The sequence below is a fragment of the Arachis hypogaea genome, chromosome 18 (genome assembly GCF_003086295.3).
Source record: "Arachis hypogaea cultivar Tifrunner chromosome 18, arahy.Tifrunner.gnm2.J5K5, whole genome shotgun sequence".
NCBI lineage: Eukaryota > Viridiplantae > Streptophyta > Magnoliopsida > Fabales > Fabaceae > Arachis > Arachis hypogaea.
In genome coordinates, this window is record NC_092053.1 from 117,224,304 (window position 1) to 117,247,313 (window position 23,010).

General features: G+C 36.0%; 2 protein-coding genes across 21 annotated transcripts; one reads left to right on the forward strand and one right to left on the reverse strand.

The window, feature by feature from the left end:
- Nucleotides 1-6,052: 6,052 nt before the first annotated feature.
- LOC112771654 (plasma membrane ATPase) lies at nt 6,053-10,268 on the forward strand. 20 transcript variants are annotated; one of them, XM_072223964.1, is made up of 7 exons: nt 6,053-6,471; nt 7,329-7,452; nt 7,667-7,772; nt 8,053-8,207; nt 9,033-9,153; nt 9,278-9,473; nt 9,806-10,268. In XM_072223964.1, the coding sequence occupies exons 1-4, from the start codon at nt 6,465-6,467 to the stop codon at nt 8,098-8,100; spliced, it is 285 nt and encodes a 94-aa protein (XP_072080065.1). In that variant the 5' UTR covers nt 6,053-6,464; the 3' UTR covers nt 8,101-8,207; nt 9,033-9,153; nt 9,278-9,473; nt 9,806-10,268. The 20 variants fall into 20 exon arrangements, with proteins under 20 accessions (XP_072080065.1, XP_072080066.1, XP_072080064.1 ...); XM_072223965.1 differs by having other exon boundaries at nt 9,812-10,268; XM_072223963.1 differs by having other exon boundaries at nt 8,053-8,198; nt 9,754-10,268.
- A 5,356-nt stretch (nt 10,269-15,624) lies between these two features.
- Nucleotides 15,625-17,986, reverse strand: LOC112771968 (MLP-like protein 43). Its single transcript, XM_025816834.3, has 2 exons — nt 17,722-17,986; nt 15,625-16,176 (listed from the first exon to the last, which is right to left on the reverse strand). Exons 1-2 carry the CDS (start codon nt 17,909-17,911, stop codon nt 15,902-15,904), a joined length of 465 nt encoding a protein of 154 aa, XP_025672619.1. The 5' UTR covers nt 17,912-17,986; the 3' UTR covers nt 15,625-15,901.
- Nucleotides 17,987-23,010: the final 5,024 nt, after the last annotated feature.

A 23,010-nucleotide genomic window follows, 5' to 3' on the forward strand; every position in this document is an offset into this window, starting at 1 on the left:
CATCGCTTCATCCATTATAGCCAAGTACAGGTATAGCGGTTCTCCGACCTTGGGCTTCCCGAGAACAGGTGGTGTTGCAAGGATCTCTTTGAAATGCTTGAATGCTTCTTCACACGCCGGGGTCCATTCAAATGCTATCCCCTTTTCATCAGGTTAAAGAATGGTAGCGCCCCAGTAGCCGACGCTCCAAGGAACCGTGATAGCGCGGTGAGCCTCCCTGTCAACCTTTGGACGTCTTTAATGTATCCCGGGCTCTTTATCTGGAGTATTACTTCACATTTTTCTGGATTGGCCTCTACCCCTCTTTGGGTTATCATAAATCCCAAGAACTTTTTTGCTTCCATGGCGAAGGCACATTTAAGTGGGTTGAGCCTCATGCCGTGTTGTCGGAGGGAGGCGAATACGTTTTCCAGATCACCTATGAGGTCATCAGGTCGGGTGGTCTTTACTAAGATATCGTCTACGTATACTTCCACCGTTTTGCCTATGAGGTCGCTGAATATCTTATTCATCAACCTTTGGTAGGTGGCCCCTGCATTCTTCAGCCTGAACGGCATTACCTTGTAGCAATATGTCCCCCCCGGCGTTATGAACGCTGTCATCTCCTCGTCTGGCCGGTGCATCAGTATCTGATTGTAGCCAAAATAAGTATCCATGAAGCTCAGATACCTATATCCCGCCGGCACGTCGATGAGCGCATCTATATTGGGGAGGGGGTAGGAGTCTTTGGGACATGCTTTGTTAAGATCGGAGTAATCTACGTACATCCTCCATTTCCCATTGTGCTTTCTAACCAGAACTACATTCGACAGCCAAGTCGAGTAGTCGAGTTCCCGGATAAATCCCACTTCGAGAAGGCTGGCCGTCTGCCTGGCCACCTCCTCTGCACTTTCTTGTGACATTTTCCTTCTCCTCTGAGTGACCGTCTTGGCCCTCGCGTTGACGGCCAAGCGATGCAACATAACCTGGGGGTCTATCCCCGACATGTCGGCTGGTGACCAGGCAAACAGGTCGCCGTTAGCCCTGATCATTTCCATTAAAGGTTTCTTCAGGTCGTGTGGGAGATTCCTGTTCACGAAAGTGAACTTTTCCTCTGTGTCGCCAACCCTGAACCTTTCTAAGTTCCCTTCCGGTTCGGGTCTGGGTTTGTCATCGACTCTAGCGTCCAGGTCGGCGAGGAATACTCCCGATGCTTCTTTAGATTTCTTCCTTAAGGAAAGACTGGCATTGTCGCAAGCGACTACCGTTTCCAAGTCCCCCTTTATGGATCCAACGGATCCGTCGTTAGCGATGAACTTCATTACCAGCATCTTTGTACTGATCACTGCCCCAAGATCGTTGATAGTCTTTCTTCCTAGGATGACGTTGTAGGCCGTGGAGTCTCGCAGAACCACGAACTCAGCCATTACCGATCTCCTTGATAAACCACTATTTTATGGTTTATCTTGTGCTCAATTGAGTGGATTTTATCAATCTTTCATACACTTGTTCATACAAAATGCATGTTTTACATTCTCCTTCCTGATTTTGTGCTATGATTGAAAACATGCTTCTTTGGACTTATATTTGCTAATATTAATCCTCTCTTATTACTATTCGATGCCTTGATATGTGTGTTAAGTGATTTTAGAGATTACAGGACAGGAATGACTCAGAGGATGGAAAGGAAGCATGCAAAAGTGGAAGGAATACAAGAAGTTAAAGAAATTGCTAAGCTGTCCAGCCTGACATCTTCGCACTCAAACAGTCATAACTTGAGCTACAGAGGTCCAAATGAGATGGTTCTAGTTGCATTGGAAAGATAACATCTGAGGCTTCGCAACTATATATAATTTTCCATAGCTTCCCCGAAGCCAGATGACGCAAACGCGTGGACGACGCTTCCGCGTCACTTTCCCGCGACCTGTACGTACCAGAATACGCTGGGGGAAATTTTTGGGCTGTTTTTGACCCAGTTTTTGGCCCAGAAAACACAGATTAGAGGCCATAAAGTCGGAGAATGCATCCATTCATAAGAGGTCTTCGATTATTCACTTTTCATAATTTAGATGTAGTTTTTAGAGAGAGATGTTCTCTCCTCTCTCTTAGGTTTTAGGATTAGGATTCCTCTTAAAGGATTTATGATTTCAACTTCCTCTCAGGTTCAATATTCCTTTTACTTTATATCTCTCTTCTACTTTCAGATACTTTAATGCTTTTGTTTGTTGATTACATATGTTGCCAAATTGGCTTACGAACCATTCATGTTAGGAATTTCTTTATTTAATATAAATCGAGGTATTTCAGAATTATGATTACTTTCCTTTATTTATATAAATAATTTAGATTTTTCCTTTTGGCTTTGGTTCATTAATTGGTGACTCTTGAGTTGTCAAACTCATCGTGATTGCTAATTATTATCTTTGCTGATTGATTTAAATTCTTATAACTCTAGTCTTTCCTTAGGAGTTGGCTAGGACTTTAGGTGTTAAATTGATTTATCCACTTGACTTTCCTTTGCTTTAGTAAAGGTTAACTAAGTTGGATTAAAACTCAATTCTCATCACCATCGATAAGGATAACTAGGATAGAACTTCCAAATTTTCATACCTTGCCAAGAGTTTTATTAGTTATTAATTTATTAATTTCTGTAATTTATTTCCCTTGCCAATCATGCGAACGCGTGAACCACGCGTCTGCGTCGCATGTGCCGCACAACTTATCCAAATCAGCACCAATTATCTTATCTTTTCTTTTCTAATCCTAATTTTTTCTATCTTTTCTTCTTTCTTCTTTCTTTCTTACTTCATCTTTTTAACTTCTCATCCCTCTTTACTTCCATTCTATTTTATTTAGTTTATTTACATACTTTCATCCATTGCATTTTAACCTTGGGTATATTTTTATTTTCTTTTCTAAAATTATTATTTTTTCATTGGTGTTAAAATTTTTCTCATTCAACTGTTACATCTTTTTGAATTATTCTGGTGCTTCATGACTTGTTTTATTCTAATTGGGTATTATTATTCATAAGTCAATGCTAATTTTTATAATACTGATATTCCTTTTGCATTGATACGCACTTACACTATTTTGCATTACCCACACCCTCTTCCCCATTGTTGCAATTCTTGCACTATTGATATGTCGTATGCTTCTACTGTTTTCTCACTGCATGTTGTAGCTACCATGTAATTGAAACCTTTATTATTTGGCATTACCAACCCATATTTTATTTATTTTTCTTATCTTTATTTCTGGGTTACTTTTCTCCCTTTTCCTCTTCTTTCAGGATGGCCACCGAGGAAGGGAAAAGGAAGAACTTCTATATGGAGAGACAGACAAGTCAATCTGCACAATCTATAGAGAAAGGCATCAGTGGGAGCAGCCCGTCCACTTGTACATCTTAGCATGCACCGAGGACGGTGCAATCTTTAAGTGTGGGGAGGTCGATACCGATCTCCATGGGTTAGTTATTCTCTTCTCAACACCAATGTCTTATTTTCTTCATTAGTTCATTGTTGCATTGCATAATAGATTGCATGTGTAGTTGATTGTTTGCATTTAAATACTACTTAGTTGAAAAATAATAAGTTTCTTTCTAGGACCCTATTTTTGAAAAAAAAATTCACTAATTTAAATAAAAAATTAAAATTTTCTATGTGTTAAATTTGTTTGAAGTTGTATGTGGAACATGGTTTTTGAGCCAAAGAACACACAACCTGTGAGATTTTGAGATTAATTACATGGTTACATTAGTTAACCATAAATATTTTATTCTTGTGTGTTTTCTTCTCTATAATTGCAATCTTTACCTTGTTCCACTCTATATGTCCATTATTTAGTGTATTTACATGCTTGCATACGATTGAGGCCATTACTTGTTTTAGCGCACTTCTCCCAAATAAACCCCCTCTATTCCATAACCACATTACTAGCCTTAAGCAGAAAAACAAAATAAAAATCCCAAGTTAAATCCTTGGTTAGCTTAAGATAGATATTGTGTATAATTTAAGTATGGAGAATTTTATGGGAATATGAGATGATAGAAAAAAAAAGGGAATTAAATTGAATAAGTTATTTGAAAATTTGGGAAGCATGCTCATGTGAAATCAAAATAATTAAATTAGCATGTGCATTAAAAAAAATATTAAGTAATTAAATAAGGGGATACAAAAAAAAGAAAAAAGAAAAATAATATTACCCCAAATGCAAAATAAAAAGAATCAATGCACATGGGACAAAATTCAAAAATAAGTTTGATACATGAGCATGTAATACAAAAGTGGGAAAATTTTGGGTAGCTAGGTAAAGCATTTTAAATTATATAAAGTATGTATATGTTAGGTGAGATCTTAGACTAATCAAGAATTCACTTTGTTAGCTCACTTAGCCTTATATATATATATATATATACCTTTACCTCAGCCCCATTACAACCCTGAAAAGACCTCATGATGTTTGCATTGGTATACTAAATATTTGTTGATTGGTTAGATGAAGAACAAGGTTGAGAAAGCATGACTAGGGAAGAGTAGAGTGATTGACCCTAGACACTTGAGAGTTAGAGTGATATACACTACCAGTGAGGTTCAATGCTTGATTCTATGTTCCCTGCTTTCATGGGCTGTCTTCTTACAAGTTTACTTGTCTTTTATTGTATAATTTGAATTAGTGAAATCTGATTTATGTTTGTCTTGAAGAGCTTATTTACTTTTAACCAAGTAGATAGAAACATCTTTGCATGTAGTTGCATTCATATAGATAGGTTGCATTTCATACATTCTACCACTCCTCTTCACTCCCTTATAGCTTCTCTTGAGCTTAGCATGAGGACATGCTATTGTTTAAGTGTGGGGAGGTTGATAAACCACTATTTTATGGTTTATCTTGTGCTCAATTGAGTGGATTTTATCAATCTTTCACACACTTGTTCATACAAAATGCATGTTTTACATTCTCCTTCCTGATTTTGTGCTATGATTGAAAATATGCTTTTTTGGACTTATATTTGCTAATATTAATCCTCTCTTATTACTATTTGATGCCTTGATATGTGTGTTAAGTGATTTTAGAGATTACAGGACAGGAATGACTCAGAGGATGGAAAGGAAGCATGCAAAAGTGGAAGGAATACAAGAAGTTGAAGAAATTGCTAAGCTGTCCAGCCTGACCTCTTCACACTCAAACGGTCATAACTTGAGCTACAGAGGTCCAAATGAGATGGTTCTAGTTGCGTTGGAAATATAACATCCGGGGCTTCGCAACGATATATAATTTGCCATAGCTGCCCCGAAGCCAGATGACGCAAACATGTGGATCACGCGGACGCATGACCTGGCAGAAACGCAATCCACGCAAACGCGTGGACGACGCTTCCGCGTCACTTTCCCGCGACCTGTACGTACCAGAATACGCTGGGGGCAATTTCTGGGCTGTTTTTGACCCAGTTTTCGGCCCAGAAAACACAGATTAGAGGCCATAAAGTGGGGGAATGCATCCATTCATAAGAGGTCTTCGATTATTCACTTTTCATAATTTAGATGTAGTTTTTAGAGAGAGAGGTTCTCTCCTCTCTCTTAGGTTTTAGGATTAGGATTCCTCTTAAAAGATTTAGGATTTCAACTTCCTCTCAGGTTCAATATTCCTTTTACTTTATATCTCTCTTCTGCTTTCAGATACTTTAATGCTTTTGTTTGTTGATTACTTATGTTGCCAAATTGGCTTACGAACCATTCATGTTAGAATTTTCTTTATTTAATATAAATCGAGGTATTTCAGAATTATGATTACTTTTCTTTATTTATATAAATAATTTAGATTTTTCCCTTTTAGTTTTGGTTGATTAATTGGTGACTCTTGAGTTGTCAAACTCATCCACTACAAAAAAAAAGAGTTTAAAATGGCATTTATATTACGGCAGTTTTGAAAAACCGCCGTAATATTCAAACATTATGGCATTTTTTGTGGCTGCCATAATTAACTTGTATTTGGTGGCGGTTCTGGTAATTCTGGCGGTTTTGAACCGCCATTATCACGTAGGTATAAAATGCAAAAATTTGCAATCCCTAATTCCAGAACCCTTAACACTACGCATACGGTGGCCTCTCCCTTCTCTCTTTCGTCTATGTTGCTTCGTCCACTACGCTTTCACACTTCAGCATCGCTGCCTCCAACGAAACTGAAGGTTCCAAGCCACACACGCGCTTTCTTCCCCATAGTCGCTTCCTCACGTCATGGAACCACGTTTTGCCGACGTTGTTTCTCCATAGTCGCTGCCCCTGGCCTGTGCGATGACCTCCGATCCTCTTTCTCTCCGACGACAATCTTCTCCAATGATATCTCATCCAGCGACGACCTCCTTCGGCGACATCTCTTTCAGCCGCGATCTCCTTCGGTGACGTCTCCTTCAGCTTCCTCTCCTTGTCGTCCTAACTATATGTCTTCTCCGCGAAAATCTTTAACGCCTCCCTTTCGTTCTGGATATGGCAGGTTAGCTTCCTACTTTTTTACATTCTAGGGTTCAAAAGTGCAAATTATTTCTCTGCTTTTTGCTTCTGTGAAATTGGATATGCTGATAAGGAATTGAAATTGGAATTAATTAATTCCTATCATAGATAAATTTGTAATAAGTTACATCTTTGAATTCTCCTTTATCCAGTTATTTTGGAATTAAAGATATCTAAGGATACTGAATGTAAGGATACTGAATGAACATTTTCTAAATTTAGGAGATTCAATGAAATTGAAAAGAAAGAAAGGATGAATTACAGCATGAGAGTTAGTAATGGAATGAAGAAGTTGCAGCTTCTCGTGCAGTAGTGCTGCTCTCTTTTGCTAGTGTGTTAGTTCAGTATGTAGCAATTGTCTGGTTTCTATGTTGAGAATAGACTCAAGGAAGAGGTATAGAGCATCTGCTGAAATTTGATACGTCTCTGTTGTTAGATTTAGTCATAGTTTGTACACATAATGGCAGTATAGAAGCAAAATAGTTTTGTTCCTCTGTGCTATCTGTTGAAATATTTTTAGTATTTAGGGAACCAAATTTTATATGCCAGATTTTGTGCTTATGTGACAGGTTTTAATTACTGGCCTAGTTTTGACTGCGCAGTACTTGTGATGTTTATTGCTTCGTGTAACAATAAAGTTACTTTATTCTCTGAATATATAAATAATTAAGCTGGCAGCCGCAACATCATTTAGCTCAATTAGATTTTGGAATTCTAAAGTTAGAATTTGAGTTTGACATGTTGACTTGATTTGGATAGCCGCAGCATCGTTTAGCTCAATTAGATTTTGAAATTTTAAAGTTAGAATTTGAGTTTGACATGTTGACTTGATTTGGACAGCCGCAACATCATTCTATCATATGTGCTACTGTGCTGTGAAATTCTCCGATGGCATTCTCCTACGTCGGGAATTTCGTCCATCGAGCTACTGTGCTGTGAGATTCTCTTTCGGCAGACTCACGAGGTAGGTTCTCCCTCTTTTCCTTTGTTCTCTTGGTTTGCACTTGATCTGTGATTTGATTTTGCTGAATTCAAATGCTCATATGTGATTATTGCATCTGAAACTTGATCTACTCCTTTTTTATTTTATGGTTTTGATTTTCATTCTTTAATCCTCTTCAAGGTTGGAATTAATTTTGTTTGTAGCCCCATTCTTGTGTTCCATTGTTGAATTTCAGTAATTGGTGGTGTATATTTAGTGTATATTTCACTAGGTCTCGCAGCTGGTCATATGTCGAAAGACCCGGTCTTCTCCTACTAGGTGCCTTGTTGATTGCTCAGCTGGTAAGCATAAACCTCTTATTCCTCTTTCAGCATATGAAATTTTGTTTTCAAAATTATTATAACACCCAAAAATTGTATATCTCAAGTCTCTATGTTCATGGAAATAACTTGATATACAACTCTAAATTGAAATGCTAATTAAGTAGTATGTTTCATCATTAGAACATGCATATCTATTATCTCATTGTTTCCATCTTAAACAGTAGTTTGTTATTCTTTATTAAACAAGTTTTAAGACCACTTTTGCAGTTTCTAATGCTTCACTGTTATAATTATGCAGCTATCTCTAGTGAAATTCCCTCCAATCAACCATCCAAAATACTTGTAACAACTATTTTCAATTAGTGGTTCAATGATTGCAGTGATGATATCAAAAGATGCTGCTCTCATGCTTTGAACAAACTTCAGGATCATTATGGTTGGAAGGTGCTGCATGTAAATTTTGTTTTGGAAAAATAGCTTTTAACCCCTTTCTTTCTTTGTTGAATTTCTAATTGCAATATAATTGAACTGCAATTTGTTCACAATTTTCATGTAGTTCCTTTATCTATGGCTTAGTTAATTAGTATCACAAATAAAATAAAATGAATACCCCCTATACATCTCTCTTGTTCATTGGTATTGGTTACTACATCATTATTATTATTATTATTATTATTATTATTATTATTATTATTATTATATGATACTTAGCTTCAGTTGCGGCTTTTACTTGTGAACATGCCTTTGATGTCTCTAGTCTCTAGTAATGATAATAATGATATAATAATAAATAGAGCGTATATAGTAAAAGTTAAATCAGATATTAAAAAATGAAATAGCATGTCTGCAGGAATGTGGTAACTATGTGAGAGAGTTAGTATGTGTGTGAAAGAGAAGGGAAATGATGTTCTATTTGATTTGGCTTTACAAGAGTCCTTATAGAGTGGAAGATTGAAATAACTACTTATATGTTATGGCTTTCAAAACCATGGCCAATTATTTTGTGGTTGCAAGGGAGGACCTGTAATAACTGATAACTACTTATACGTTATTGTGTTAAATTGAAATATTTATGAATAGTAAGATATAATTGTTAAAATATTTTAATTGGAATTGGACTAGTGCTGCTTATGAGGTGTGCATGAAAAGTACACTACTAAATATTTGGCCATTGCTCCGGGTTGGAATGCATGGCAGTTAAAGTTGTGTTTTATTTTATTTACTAATTTTTTAGTTGCTTTTCTAGGAATTCATATGTAATAATCTTTTCTCTTGCAGACCAATCCATTTGATTTATTTGAGACTTTTTTGGGCTAAGTATGGGTGGCTTTTGTCGTGGCATGGATTCTACTGGATTTGGAACATGTCGAAGTACTGTTACTAAGGGTCAAGACATCCAGTAAGTTATGCAGCATTTAGTTGGGTATTTCTTGTGCCCATGTTAGTCAGTTCAATAATTTTTATACTTAGCTTCATAAGGTAAATGTTATCCGTGTTTAAAAGTTTGATTCAAATGTCAACAGGTATGATTTCTCCTTGACATTTTCTGAGGCAATTTTCGAAATAGAGAAAGAATTTGACCTTTCTCATTTGGAAACATGTGAAGTCTGTAGTGGTACTGGAGCAAAGATTGGCTCTAAAATGAAAATATGTTCAACTTGTGATGGGAGGGGTCAGGTGATGAGGACTGAACAAACACCTTTTGGATTGTTCTCATAGGTAATTTGTTATATGTCTGAGGGGAGATGATATCATTTTTTTCTTGATTTGTATGCCCTGCTACCTGATATGAAGTAAAAAAAAATAAAAAAACCTTAATAATGTGTTGTATGATTGATGCATTGACCTATGTCTTCCAAAGAAGTTTCTACATTGATTTGGCATGTGCATTTTCTCTTGAGTTATTGATACCTGCCTCATTTTTACCTTTGAGAATAATTAGTTATGTTCTTATCAATTGCTTATATTAATTTGTTAGTTATTCTTTATTCTTATGCAGGTTTTCTTACATGATGTGTACATGAAAATATATTTCTAATCCCATTTTTTAGTATTAGGTTTCAGTTTGCTCGACCTATGGAGGTGATGGTGAAATCATATCTGAATACAGGGTGCAACAGTGAGGAATGCAGGGCCATACATAGAGAGACTGAAGTTGAATCAAGAAAGAGAGAAATTGGCAAGTAAGGTTATGGAAAAAATGTCTGAAATAATTATCTAATCTATTGTCATTCTACAACTCAATGGGCCAAATTTGCAATGAAGTTTTGAAAATTAAGATTCCCAGGCTTGAAATTGTCAATGAAAATGAGTGTGTACCCATGATTTTGTTGACCATGGTTGGTGTAAATGTATTAAGTTAGGTGTGTACTTTTAAATGTAAATTAGGTGACGTGCTCTTTATTTTTTTGGTTGGGTTTTGATGTGTAGAGAAAATTAAATGATGAGAACCAATGTATAATATTTAGATAAATTTGGAATAAAAAAAGTAATCAAAATAGAGTTTATTTTCTATATTTTGTTTATGGATTATGATTTTTTTATTGTGAAATTTTAATAAAAAATTATTTATTTAACGTGGTAAAAATGACGGTAAAAACTATCTTTTTAAACGATAAAAAAATATTTCGGTGAAAAAGGGTAGTTTGTAATTGTCATTTTAATCCTACAAAAATGGCGGTGAGGGTAAAAATGGCGGTTCAAAAATGCCATTTTAACCAATCAAAACAACACTATTAGGGTAAAAATGGCAGTTTGAACTGCCGTTTTAACTCTGGAAATAATGGCGGTTTGAACCGCCGTTTTAACCCATTTAAAAATCGCGCGTTTTAACCAATCAGAAAGTGTCATTTTATTACCGCCGTTTTAACCTATCCAAAAACCGCCGTTTTAACCAAGGTAATTGTGGCGGTTTTCTGAAAACCGCCGTAATAACCAGAATGGCGCCCAGAATAACGGCGTTTCTTGGAGGCGCCATTTTTGGTAATAATGGCGGTTCTAACCGCCGTAATTTCCAAAAATAACCGCCATTTTAACCTTTTTTTTGTAGTGGTCGTGATTGATAATTGTTATCTTTGCTGATTGATTTAAATTCCTATAACTCTAGTCTTTCCTTAGGAGTTGGCTAGGACTTTAGGTGTTAAATTGATTTATCCACTTGACTTTTCTTTACTTTAGTAAAGGTTAACTAAGTGGGATTAAAACTCAATTCTCATCACCATCGATAAGGATAACTAGGATAGGACTTCCAAATTTTTATACCTTGCTAAGAGTTTTATTAGTTATTAATTTATTAATTCCTGCAATTTATTTCCCTTGTTCAAACCTTTTCAAACCCAAAAAAATATTGTTTTCTATAACCAATAACAGATCATACCTCCCTGCAATTCCTTGAGAAGACGACCCAAGGTTTGAATACTTCGGTTTATAAATTTTATTGGGTTTGTTACTTGTGACAACCAAACTTTTGTACGAAAGGATTCTCTGTTGGTTTAGAAACTATACTTACAACACGATTAATTCTATAAATTTCTTTACTGGTAGGGAGATTATCCCGTTGGGCTTGATGAAGTGGTCGCCCAAACTTACTACACCGTGCTGGTGAGTCCTTAAGTCGGCATCCCGGAGACCCAAGGCGTCGAACACATTACGGAACATGATATTCGAGTCGGCCCCGGTGTCTACGAGGATCCGCTTGATAAGGCCGGTTCCCACTCTGGCCGTGATGACCATGGGAGGGTTTTCCGCGACCTCATCGAACCACTGGTCCTCCTGACTGAACGAGATGGGCGGAACCTTTTTGGAGCTTCGCACGGAAGAGGAGGAGATCGCCAGGACTTTGGCGTCCTTCTTGTGTGCTGACCTCGACCTTGGAGCCGCGTCTATTGCTGTTACCACGTTTACTATGGTAAAGTCGTGCTCGTTGTCCTCTGGCTCCTGACATCGCTTCACTGCGCGGGTCTTTTCCTCTCCCTCGCGGTCGCGATCTCGTCTCCTTGGCTCCCTGATGAGGTGGGAGAATTCAGCCAGCTTTCTGTCCCAGATCGCTTGTTCTAGCGCGTCCTTCAGGTTGAAACAGTCATGTGTCTTGTGTCCATAGCCCTTATGATAATCACAATAGAGGCCCTTGTTCCTCCCTGTTCTGTCCTTGAGAGGTCGGGGCTTTGATAGAATTCATTTCTCAGCTATCTGCTGATAAACTTCTACGATGGGAACGGTGAGGGGGTGTAGTTGGTGAATTTTCTGACTCAGAGAAACGGCCTGGATGTCTTGCTCGGCCCGCCGTCTCTGGCGTGCTCCTTCGGCCTTTCCCCGCAACCATGCTGCCAGGGTTGGTTGTAGGCGGGCTGCCGTTTGTTGGCTGCCACAACTTGACTGACTTCTTCATCGTTGATATATTCCCTGGCCACGCTTTGGATCTCTTGCATCGTCCATAAGGGTTTCGTGGTGAGGTGCTTCCTGAAATCCTCATTCAGGAGTCCATTCGTCAGACATAAACTGGCCACCGAATTAGTTAGCCCGTCGATCTCCAAACATTCATCGTTGAACCGGTCTAAGTATTTTCTGGTCGGCTCGCCAGGCCTTTGTGTCACCCCGAGTAAGTTGATTGGGTGTTTTGCCTTCGCGGTTTGGGTAGTGAATTGGGCCAAGAAAGCGCGGCTAATGTCCGAAAAACTAGCGACGGAGCCTTGTGGGAGGCTGTTAAACCACCGTATTGCAGGTCCTGCCAGGGTAACCGGGAAGGCGCGACACCTTACTTCATCGCCTACTCCCTCCAAGTTCATTCTGGCCTCGAAGGCCGTAAGATGCTCCTGGGGGTCTTGGGTTCCGTCGTACCTCATGTCCGTCGGCTTATCAAAGTGCTTTGGTAGCCGGACCTCGAGGATGGAACGATGAAACGGGGTTGCGCCCATTATCACGGGTCGCCGCATTCTCCTCGGCCTTTCTCCGCCGTCTTCCCGCTCACGCCCTGTGGCGCATCTCCTTTCAGGCCGAGTGTATGTCACGAGATCACGACGTCTTCTTGGGCGTTCCTGTTCCTCCCAAGCGCTTTCAGATTCAGATCGTGGGCTAGGCATGCGCCGGGAGTGACTTTTTTGAGGAGTTCTTCCGCGCGCCTCGGTAGACCGGGAAGGGCTTGGCTCGGGAGTTCTTTGATGATGTTCCTGATCTGCCAGCTGGCGTTCTAGGTTCTGTATCCTATGACGTAATTCCTGCATTATTCTGGATCTATTGCTGCCTGTTCCCCCAAATGGGCGTCTCTCTTGGGATCGTGAAGACGGCTCGGGTCGTCGTGGAGGGGACCTTGTGTGCTCCCAGGAGGAGGCCACGGAGGCTGCCCCTCTGGGCTCTACCCCGCGGCCAAGTTCTCTAGGACCCCGTATGACGTCCATTTAGGCAATCCCCATAGATGGCGCCAATGTACGGTAGCTCGGGTACCGGACGGTTCGGGGAGATTGCAGAGTTGGAAAGGTGGGGTTTCGCCTGGTTCAAGGATGTGGGAGTGAGGCTGGAGCAGCCGACTTCACGAGCTCTTCGTGTGGAGGGGGGTGCCACCTGCAAAGACACTCCGACGCTCTAGTCAGACAGGTGTGCAGGTGAGAAAGGGATAAGATGATGTGTGTGACGTACCTTGGGGGAGGGGTAGGACCCTCCCCTTATATACCTTGTTAGAAAAGTGGGCCCCATAGGAGAAGGCCTCTTTTCAGGAAGTTTTCTTCTCCCCATCTGTTATGCAGCTGGCAAGGAAGGTGCATGGCCGGGTCGCCAGACGGGCGGGTACGGTGACTCACCCAATCGGGTCGGTAGGTCTTTGGGCCGGGTCGGTCTTCACACCTAGCTGGGCTGGGCCGTAACAGTCTTTTTAAATTTAAAATTTATTTTAACAACTATAATTGTCGTTGTTTGTACTGATGAAAAATCATTTTTCGTTTCATATAAACAAATACTAGTATTACAATTTTTAAAAATTTATATTTTAAAAGTCAAATTTAATAAACTATTTTAATTTTGAAAAAGAAAAAAGTTTAGAAGTATGATTAATTTGCTCATTTTCAGTAAAAATAAAAAAGAAACTTGAAAGTATGTAAAAAATATTTTCAAAAAGTCACATGAAATTGAAAACAATGTTTTTGTGTTTTAATTAGTATTTTTAGATATTTAGGTTTAAATTTTTTGGAAACATTTTGGGTTGAAAGTACAGTATTTTGCATTATACCACAAAGCATTGTTGTAAAAATCGGATCGGATTGGTCGGTTCAATCGAAAAACTAGTGAACCAGATTTTATACTGGTTCGGTCTGGTGTTTAGACCGTACAAAGAATCAAACTAGTACGAACCGGTCCGACCGAACTGCTTGAGAGTGAAAATATTTTCAAAATGCTTAAGGTAGGGTTTGAACCCTTGCCCTCAAGGAAACAAAAGAAGTCTACAACCACAAGGCCACTATGTTTCTCATTAAAAATTATGCAAATTATAATACATATAGATATTTTTCATCAAATAATTTATTTTTATTTAATTTATTTTAATTTTAATTATAAACTTATTCATTCTTAAATTAATTATATTTTTATTTAACAATAATTATAAACTCACTTATTTTTTTATAATTATATAACATTATAATAGATATAAACTAATTAATAAATTATTAAAATTTAAAAATAATAGTTATTTTAATATAAAAACAAAATAAAAATATTTATGATAGTGTAAAAATAATAAAATATTTATTGTTCATATTCCATATTGTTTTAAAATAACTTGATATTTTTAAAATGTTAGTAAAAATATGTATTTTAAATTTTAATTTTAAACTTTTGACTTTTTTTATTTTTTATTTACATAGGACCGGATTATCCGGTTCAACCAGTAACCCATCAATTAAACCAGTGATCCAGTGACCCAGTAACCTGACCAGTTCGATTACCGATTCTGTTCTGATAACTATGCCACAAAGAACTAACGGTTTTTTCCCACAATGCGATACTTTATTTAGTGGGTTTTAAACAAGGTGCGTGTAATTGATGAGAGTTCAATTCCATCCACTTTCATTTTGAGGGTTTTTTTTAATTTTTAATTATTTTGTATTGTTACCTCTTTATTTTTAAAATAAAATTTAAAATTAATAATTTATCATTATACACATGATAAAATTTATGACAGGAATAAATTCTTGCAATCTAAATAATTTATAATAAAATCTTTGAAATTAGAAAAAATTAAATAGGAAAAATACAAGACATGAACTAACTATATATATATATATATATATATATATATATATATATATATATATATATATATATATATATATATATATATATATATATATATATATTACATTTGTTTGTTTATTCTTTTGGTGATTAGTAGTAATTTTGTTCTTGTTTAAATTATCTTTTTTCTATTGCAAAATTTTAAATTTTTTTTTATTTGTCTATGTCCCAACATCACTGGATATAAATAACAATTTTTAATGACAATTTTTCTTAAATCATGTGCTTTGATTTGAATTCAAGCAATCAAACTAATAACATAATACAATTATTTGTAGCAGATTAACTAAATTACGAAACTAAAATATATTCATAAATTTTATAATTTTATTAAAAATATAATTATGTTATTTCTAGTTTTAAAATTGAAATTTTTTTGAAAATGACTAAAACAAGCATATTTTCACTATTTTTTCTATTTGAAAACAAAACATGTTTCAACAAACTAATCACGTTTCAATAAAAGTAAAAAATATTTTCACGAACTAATTAATCGCTTAATTTTATGTCCTAATTGTTTACCGATTGTTGAGAAAATACCATTAGCTAGGTAAAACTATTTATAATTTAATTTAAAAGCTTGCGACAATAAATAAATATCCAATTATTTTTATTACACAACATAACACATAACGCAATCAACGAGAATCATTCCATACACATATTCAAGTTTAAAACATTGTGAAAATTCAGTTGCAGTCAATTTCACATGAAGTTGATAGTTAAGAATCGTTAAATGATTTGATTAATTTGATTCAATTTTTATTTAACGACTCTCATTTATCAACTTTACATGAAGTTGACTGCACCTGTATCTTCACACTGATTATTTAGATCATAACAAGCAATTAACTTGATAATCACCGTTATGCCTTGAGAAGATAAGCATCAATTTCTTTAGTGCACTTGTCAACATACTCCATGTAGCCATATGGAGCTTCAACATCATTATTGATCTTCTCATATTCAACAGTCCAGGTAACTGAAGTAGTGCTATTATTACTATTGTCACTCACTTGAAAAGCTAGCTTAAAAACCTTATAGTTTTTACTGATATCTCCATCAAAGAGGTTGAATATCATCAAATATTTATGCTCATCAATGATGTCAATCGTCTCATTACATGTAACCACCTTGCCATCTGTTATTATAATCAATATCAACGAACAGAAGAAGGAGGATGAAAGGAAAAGAGAATATATGTATATATTAATTAAATTGAAGGAGATATACAAGATCGAAAACTAATTTAAAAATTAAGTTGTTTAAACACATTTTTTATATTTATAAAATGTTTTGCATTCACTTTTTTAATATCATTATTATTAAAAATTAATAAAAAATTTACTTCAATAAATAAACAACAAATACATCAAAAGATTAAATTTTATATTTTTTATATATTTCTTTTAATTAATAACATTAACATGTGTTTTTAGTGCGTTTGCTTAATCAACATAAAAAAAGAGTTCAGAAATCACTATAGTTCTTAGAGTTCAATTTCAAAGAGCACTATAATAAAATTGAGATGAGAAATTAAATTGATGAAAGTCATGAATTGAAAAGATCACTCTAAAAATTAAAGGTATGTATAGATCAGATTCAATCCGTATATCCATGGTATTTATCAGAATCTGATTCAAAAATTGTGAATATTAATCTAATCTAAACACTAATATAATCAGATTGCAGTTTCAAGTAGGTATTTGTATATCTGTAGATCCACAATAGATAAATAAATATTTTTTTTATATTTTATTTAAACTAATATTTATCATATATATTGTAATTTTTATTTTTGTTATTTAAAAAATATGTTTAATAATATTTTAGGAGTAGATATGTTTAAAAGAATGGAAAAAAATATTTTCTTTTGATATTTTTAATAAAAATAAATTTTTAAAAATATTTTTATGTTTTGCGGATCGAATATATTCGATATCCGATCCACAAATGTGTAGATTGGATTTGATCCAAGTTTAAAAACGCAAATATTGGATCCGATCTGATAATTTTAGCTAGTGCGAATCGAATTGAAATTTTAATCCTATCTAATCGAATGATCAGATCTGCGTTCACCCTATTGAAAATTTAATAAACCTATTTGACTCCATATAAGATTATTTTAAAATTTAATCATGTATGCTTTTAAAAATTTAAATCATTTTAGAATACACGTACCATGATATTATTCTAAATAAGATTAGGACAAACACACAGGCATATTTTATTCGATATTTATTTTTAGTAATCAGATAATTATTTTGATTTGAGAAACTATGATTGTCTATTTTAAAATAGTGCAATGATTTTTTTGTGTTTTTTGTTTCTCCTCCCAAAGGATTTAAACTCCACAACTTTAAACAAGGAAAGAGTTTCTTACCACTTGATGACCAACGTAGTGTTTGTCAAATAATAACACCTAGATCTAATTTATTAAAAGATCTGAAAATATATTTGAAACTTGGTCAATTACTTTTAAAATATTAAATTTATATTAAATAAGAAAATCAATGAATTATTTCTCAAAAAGAAATAGTACATAAATTTGTTGAACTTGACTATGCGAGTGCTAATTAATAGAGGTAAAATTTAATTAATTGTAACAATTACTTCCATTATTGAGTAGTTTCGAAAATTAAAGTTAAGTAAAGACTAAAATCAATTATAGAAGCTTAAGATTTACCTATGATATAAGTCCAGTGTTTAACTGAACCACCAACACTATCCCAGTCATTACCGACTTGGAGTTTCGCCGCATGGATTCTTTCACAAATATTTTGAAGATGGTGGAGTTGCCTTGCCATGAGGTTGAAGAACTTTGCAGCAGGTGAACGGATCACAGTTTCAAAGCTAAGCTTACCAGTAAGTGCCATCTCTTAGAGAAACTAAAGAAACACTACTAGATGATGATGATTTCGAATGATGGGGAGAAACATTCAGCCATGTAGGACCTTATATAGAAAACAAGCTACCTCCTATGACAATATTGTCAACCATCTTCCTTATTTAACTGCTACCAAGCACGGTTACTTCGCTGAGTTGTCGTGTCTACGTGTCCGACGAATTTTGGAGACGACACTTATCGACACTCGTTCGACACGCGTGTTTGCTGTGTCCAACCGTATCTTAATAAAAAGAAAAATTCTTCTTCGGATATGCTTGGACACACCTAAATACCATCACGTGTCAGCGTGTCCAGTTTTATTTTTAACATATATTCTTGAAATAAATTTAGATATAATATATATTATTATTTATTAAAATAAAAAATATTTTAAATACTTGATATAATTAAAATAAAAAATTAAAAATAAATAAAAAAATAATTTATATTTTATATCAATAAAATATCAAAATATTATTGAGATTTATCTAAAATTACTTTATATTTTATATATATGCGTGTCCCCGTGTCTTATAAGATTTTAAAATTCGCGTGTCGGCATATTCCGTGTCGTGTGATGTCCCGTATCAATGTCTGCACATCATAGTTTAACTAAGATATTAGATCATGAATCCATCTCTCTCAAGGAAGAATTACTTTATAAAATATATTTATCTACATTTCCCCGTACATTAAACCATTTAAAACATTTAAAATAATCTAAGCAATTTTTAGTCCTAGTAAAAACACGTGATATTCTGGCAAGGATACTCTTCTGTGCTATAGGTTGGCTCCATTCTATTCTTGAGAGCTTTTGAAATTTTTGGCTTAGAAGTGCAGTATCCTCGTAAACTTGAACTCAAACATAGTACCTACAAAAAGGACTCTGACACTCGATTCAGTAAAATATCTTAAATAGCGAGTATAATATCGTTTGTTGCGTTGGCCAATCTTTCGTCTCCTTATTGTCAGCTTCCCCTCGAATTTATAGCCGTTATAGTTAAATTATTCGTCGGTCCGTTAGTCGTAGCCGACTAAGTGCGAGATTTTGGGGGAGAAGTTTGTTATGATAAGGAATTAATTAATTTGAATTTATTTGACCTACCGAGATATAACCCGGTTTCACCGATGTATTAAGGATACAGCACATAGCCCCAAGCTTGACTTGCCAAATTTACGCTTTAGCAAGTTGAGCTTTTGTCGTATAGTTATACCTCAGTTATCGACGAATATGTTAGCCCCCAAACTCAACGCACGTTGCTATTTTTCAAGCTAGGGTTTTAAAACAAATTAAATATTGAAAATAATAACGATAATATTAATTGAAAATTGGTAATTAATAATGATTGTACCTTGTAAACCGGACTATAATAACTTCGTATTTGTCCCTTAAATGAGATTTGGACCGTTATTTTCATCATGGTATGTGAATAGTTACATTTTGAATTACCCACTAAGTTAGTAGATAGTATTCATACTTTATTACCGTTTTCATCTTAGAAAGAGACACGAACTCTTGACCTTGGTCTTTTTGCTTAAGTTCACAAAAGAGACAAGACTTCAAAAGGTTAGGTCTTTTGTCTTTCTTTGTATTTTTTGTTTTTTACAATGGCTAGGGAAAAAGAAAAGGAAAAAGTGGTGGAGGTCAAACGTGAAAATCCTCGTCACTGGGTGCATGTTGATGTTAAAACTCGTTCTTTTGCCTATTGTGATAACGACTCATTGCTAGAGCTTAGGGCTCTGAAACTGATCAAAGAGGGTTCGGCTATTGGCATCGAACTTCTCCCTTGTGGTAGTGAGGAGAGGGTTTGTGAGAGGAAGGGCGGGTTGGGCTTATTTCTATATGTATACCCCCGTTTTACAAAACTTTACTTGAAATGCCTTTTTTTAGTGCAAAGTTTTGACGCAACTAAATTGTGCTCCTTCGCAGTTACACCCAAACTCTTGGGCTTTTCTCTGAGCTTCTGAATGTTTGATGGCTTTTCTGAAATTTCCTGCGTCGTTAAATATTTTTTTCTTTATTTTAATCTAAGGGGGTGCGAAAAGGTTAGTTCGTGGTTTTACCTTAGCAGCTTCCCCGGTCATTCCATCTTCTTATTATATAAATCTTTTAAAATTTTCAAGTCTATGTTTGTGAAAGTTCAGTCGCTAGAGATTGAATACCCTTTCCTTTTAGATGGTGAGTTGATAGAGAGGTTTCCCTTGTATTGGTGTCCGGAGCCCATACAAATTCTTGAGGCCGTGGAGAGGAATGAGGAAGAAGACAAATTCTTGAAGGCTTATATAGGTATTGTATTTTTGTTGTTCTTTGCTGGTTGGTTGCTAATTGTTAACGTAACACTTCATTTGTTTTGTAGGTGGTAGAGTGCCTAATTCGTCCACTTCTCGTCTGCAATCTTTTCTAAAAATGAAAAGTGAAAAAGTTGGTAACGGCTCGGGGGTAGGGAATGAAGGTGGTGGGGATGCCTCTCATTCCGGTGCCCGACCTCATCCTTCTCCCAAGAGAAAAAGAGTCGAGTCCGAGAAGTCACTGGAAGTGCTTTCCGAGGAAAATAAAGGTGATAGGTCGGTATTTGAGAAGCAGAGGAAGCTTCATGGGTTTATAGAGGGAGTGAACCCTAAATCCCTTTGGAGTGATCAATATCCCGTCTTCGAACTTGCTGATAGGGTTTCTCAGTATCTTGGGGATATGTGACTAACTCGTCGTACGGGTATGGAAGGAATGGAAAAGTTTATCCAGGTTAGTATATCTTTGTTGTTATTTGGGTGTTGTCACCTGTATGTATGCTTTATATTTTCTTTTATTTTTTCCGTAGATTGTGGCCTCGTGTTTACTATGCGTTGGCCATGCTACCGAACTACTAGGTGCGGAGCAAGGTACTGTTGGTGAGAAGGTTGTGAATTTGGAGCGATCAATGAAAGAAAAAGAGAGCGTCATCATTGATGTGACTTCTAAGATGAAGGACATAGAGGAAGAAGTCGGCAGGCTTCAAGATCAAATCCGTCTTCTCCAAAATGAAATTAAGAAAAATGACAAGTCCAAAGGTCAGATGACCTCTTGTATTCACGAGCTGGAGAATGAAGTTTTAGAAATGTTTTCTACCGGCTTCGACCGAGTTGTAAGCCATATTGCTATGTTTGCGCCTGAATATGATGTTGGGAGGCTCGACGTTACAAAAATTGTGGTGGATGGGGAACTTGTTGAAGATGAGGCGGGTGAGGAGCATGATGAGAATGCTCCTCTCCCCTCTTGAAAAAGATTAATAATTTGAGAATTTGTGTTTTGGAATATTTGGTTTGATTACCAATTTGGTATCGGTGAATTTTTGTGAACTGCTATCCGATGTATAATGTTGGTTTGAACTTGGAATGTTTATTGTTTCATGTTGTTTTGAGATGTTGTTTCTAACTTTTTGACCTTGTGTTAGTTTGAATGAAATGACTTAGTAGATAGAACAATATAGCAAATAGAGAAAAAAGAATGCACTTCATTTGTTATATGGAAAAGACCTTTCAATTTTGTAAGGTGTAGAGTGGTCGGCCTCGTTATAACTTGTCCGAGTAAAACCCTCTTTAGGAAAAAATCCCGTGATCAGGAAAAAGAGTACATGCCCACTTCAATTTATTTACAATGAAAAATTAACTATAATAAAATTTCAGTGATGAAATTTTCCAAGTGTTGGGTAAGGTCGTCCCATCTAATGTTTCGAGGCAGAAAGCCCGCTTTTCGATGACTTTGGAGACTCAGAAAGGCCCCTCCCAGGTTGTTGCTAATTTTCCATGTCCTGCAAGTTTTCGAACTTCTTCTATTTGTCTCAGCACCAGATCTCCTTGTTGTAGTGCCCTTTGTCATACTGTTTTGTTATATTTCTTTTGCATAGCTAATTACATGGACTTCTGTCAAATTTTGGCCAGGCATCGTTCTTCATTTATTGTGTCGAGTTTGGATGATCTCACTTTCATATTGGCATCTTCATCAAAGTGCTCGGACCAAGTTGAGCCTTGACCGACTTCTATTGGGATCATAGAGTCCGTGCCGTATACTAACTGGAACAAGGTTTCATTGGTTGTGGATTGTGGTGTTGTGTTGTAGCTCCATACTATTTCTGGTATTAGCTCAGTCCAGCGTCCCTTAGCATCTGTTAATTTTTTTTTTCTTTAAGGCCTGCAAGCTGATCTTGTTAGCTGCCTCTGCGAGCCCGTTACTTTGTGGGTGCTCCACAGAGGAGAAATGATGCTTAATGTGGAGGTCTGTTAAAAATGATGCAATTTCCTTATCAATGAACTGCCGACCATTATCAGAAAAACGTCTCTAGGAAAACTATATCTACATGCGATTGATTTCCAAATAAAAGTGCGTACCTTGTCCGGGGTTATTTTTGCAAGTGGCTGTACTTCTATCCACTTAGTAAAATAATCAATTGCTACTAATAGAAATTCTACCTGTCCTAGCAATTATGGGAATGGTCCGAGAATATCCATCCCCCATTTGTAAAAAATCCAGCTAATATCTGAAGTATGTAGTAGTTCTACCGGACTATAAATGAGTGGTACACATTTCTGGCATGCGTCACATTTCTGCACTTTGTTCATGCAATCTTTGCGCAAGGTCGGCCAATAGTATCATACTCGTAAAATTTTCATGGCCAAGCTCCTACCTCCAGTGTGGTGGCCACAAATGCCATCATGAACCTCGGTTATGGTGGCTTCGACTTTTGATTGTCTGAGGCACTTCAGTAATGGTCGAGAGAAACCCCATTTATACAGGTCATCTCCCATGATAGTGTAATAGCTTGCTTTGTATCTAAATGACCTCGGTTGTTCATTGTATGGTGTTTTCCAATTCTTAAATAGTGAATGTATGGACTTCACCAATCTTCTTCCTGTGATACACTTAAAACAGACTTGATATCTAAACTCAGTTTTGTTAGTGTGAGATGTGACATTATATCTGTTGATTCGGGAAGTAGCTAATTTAGATAAAATATCAGCCCTACAGTTTTACTCTCTAGGTATATGATTTTTCAAAATTTTGGAAATATTGTATAATATCTTTTGCAGAATTTAAATACTTTTCTAAGAGCTGAT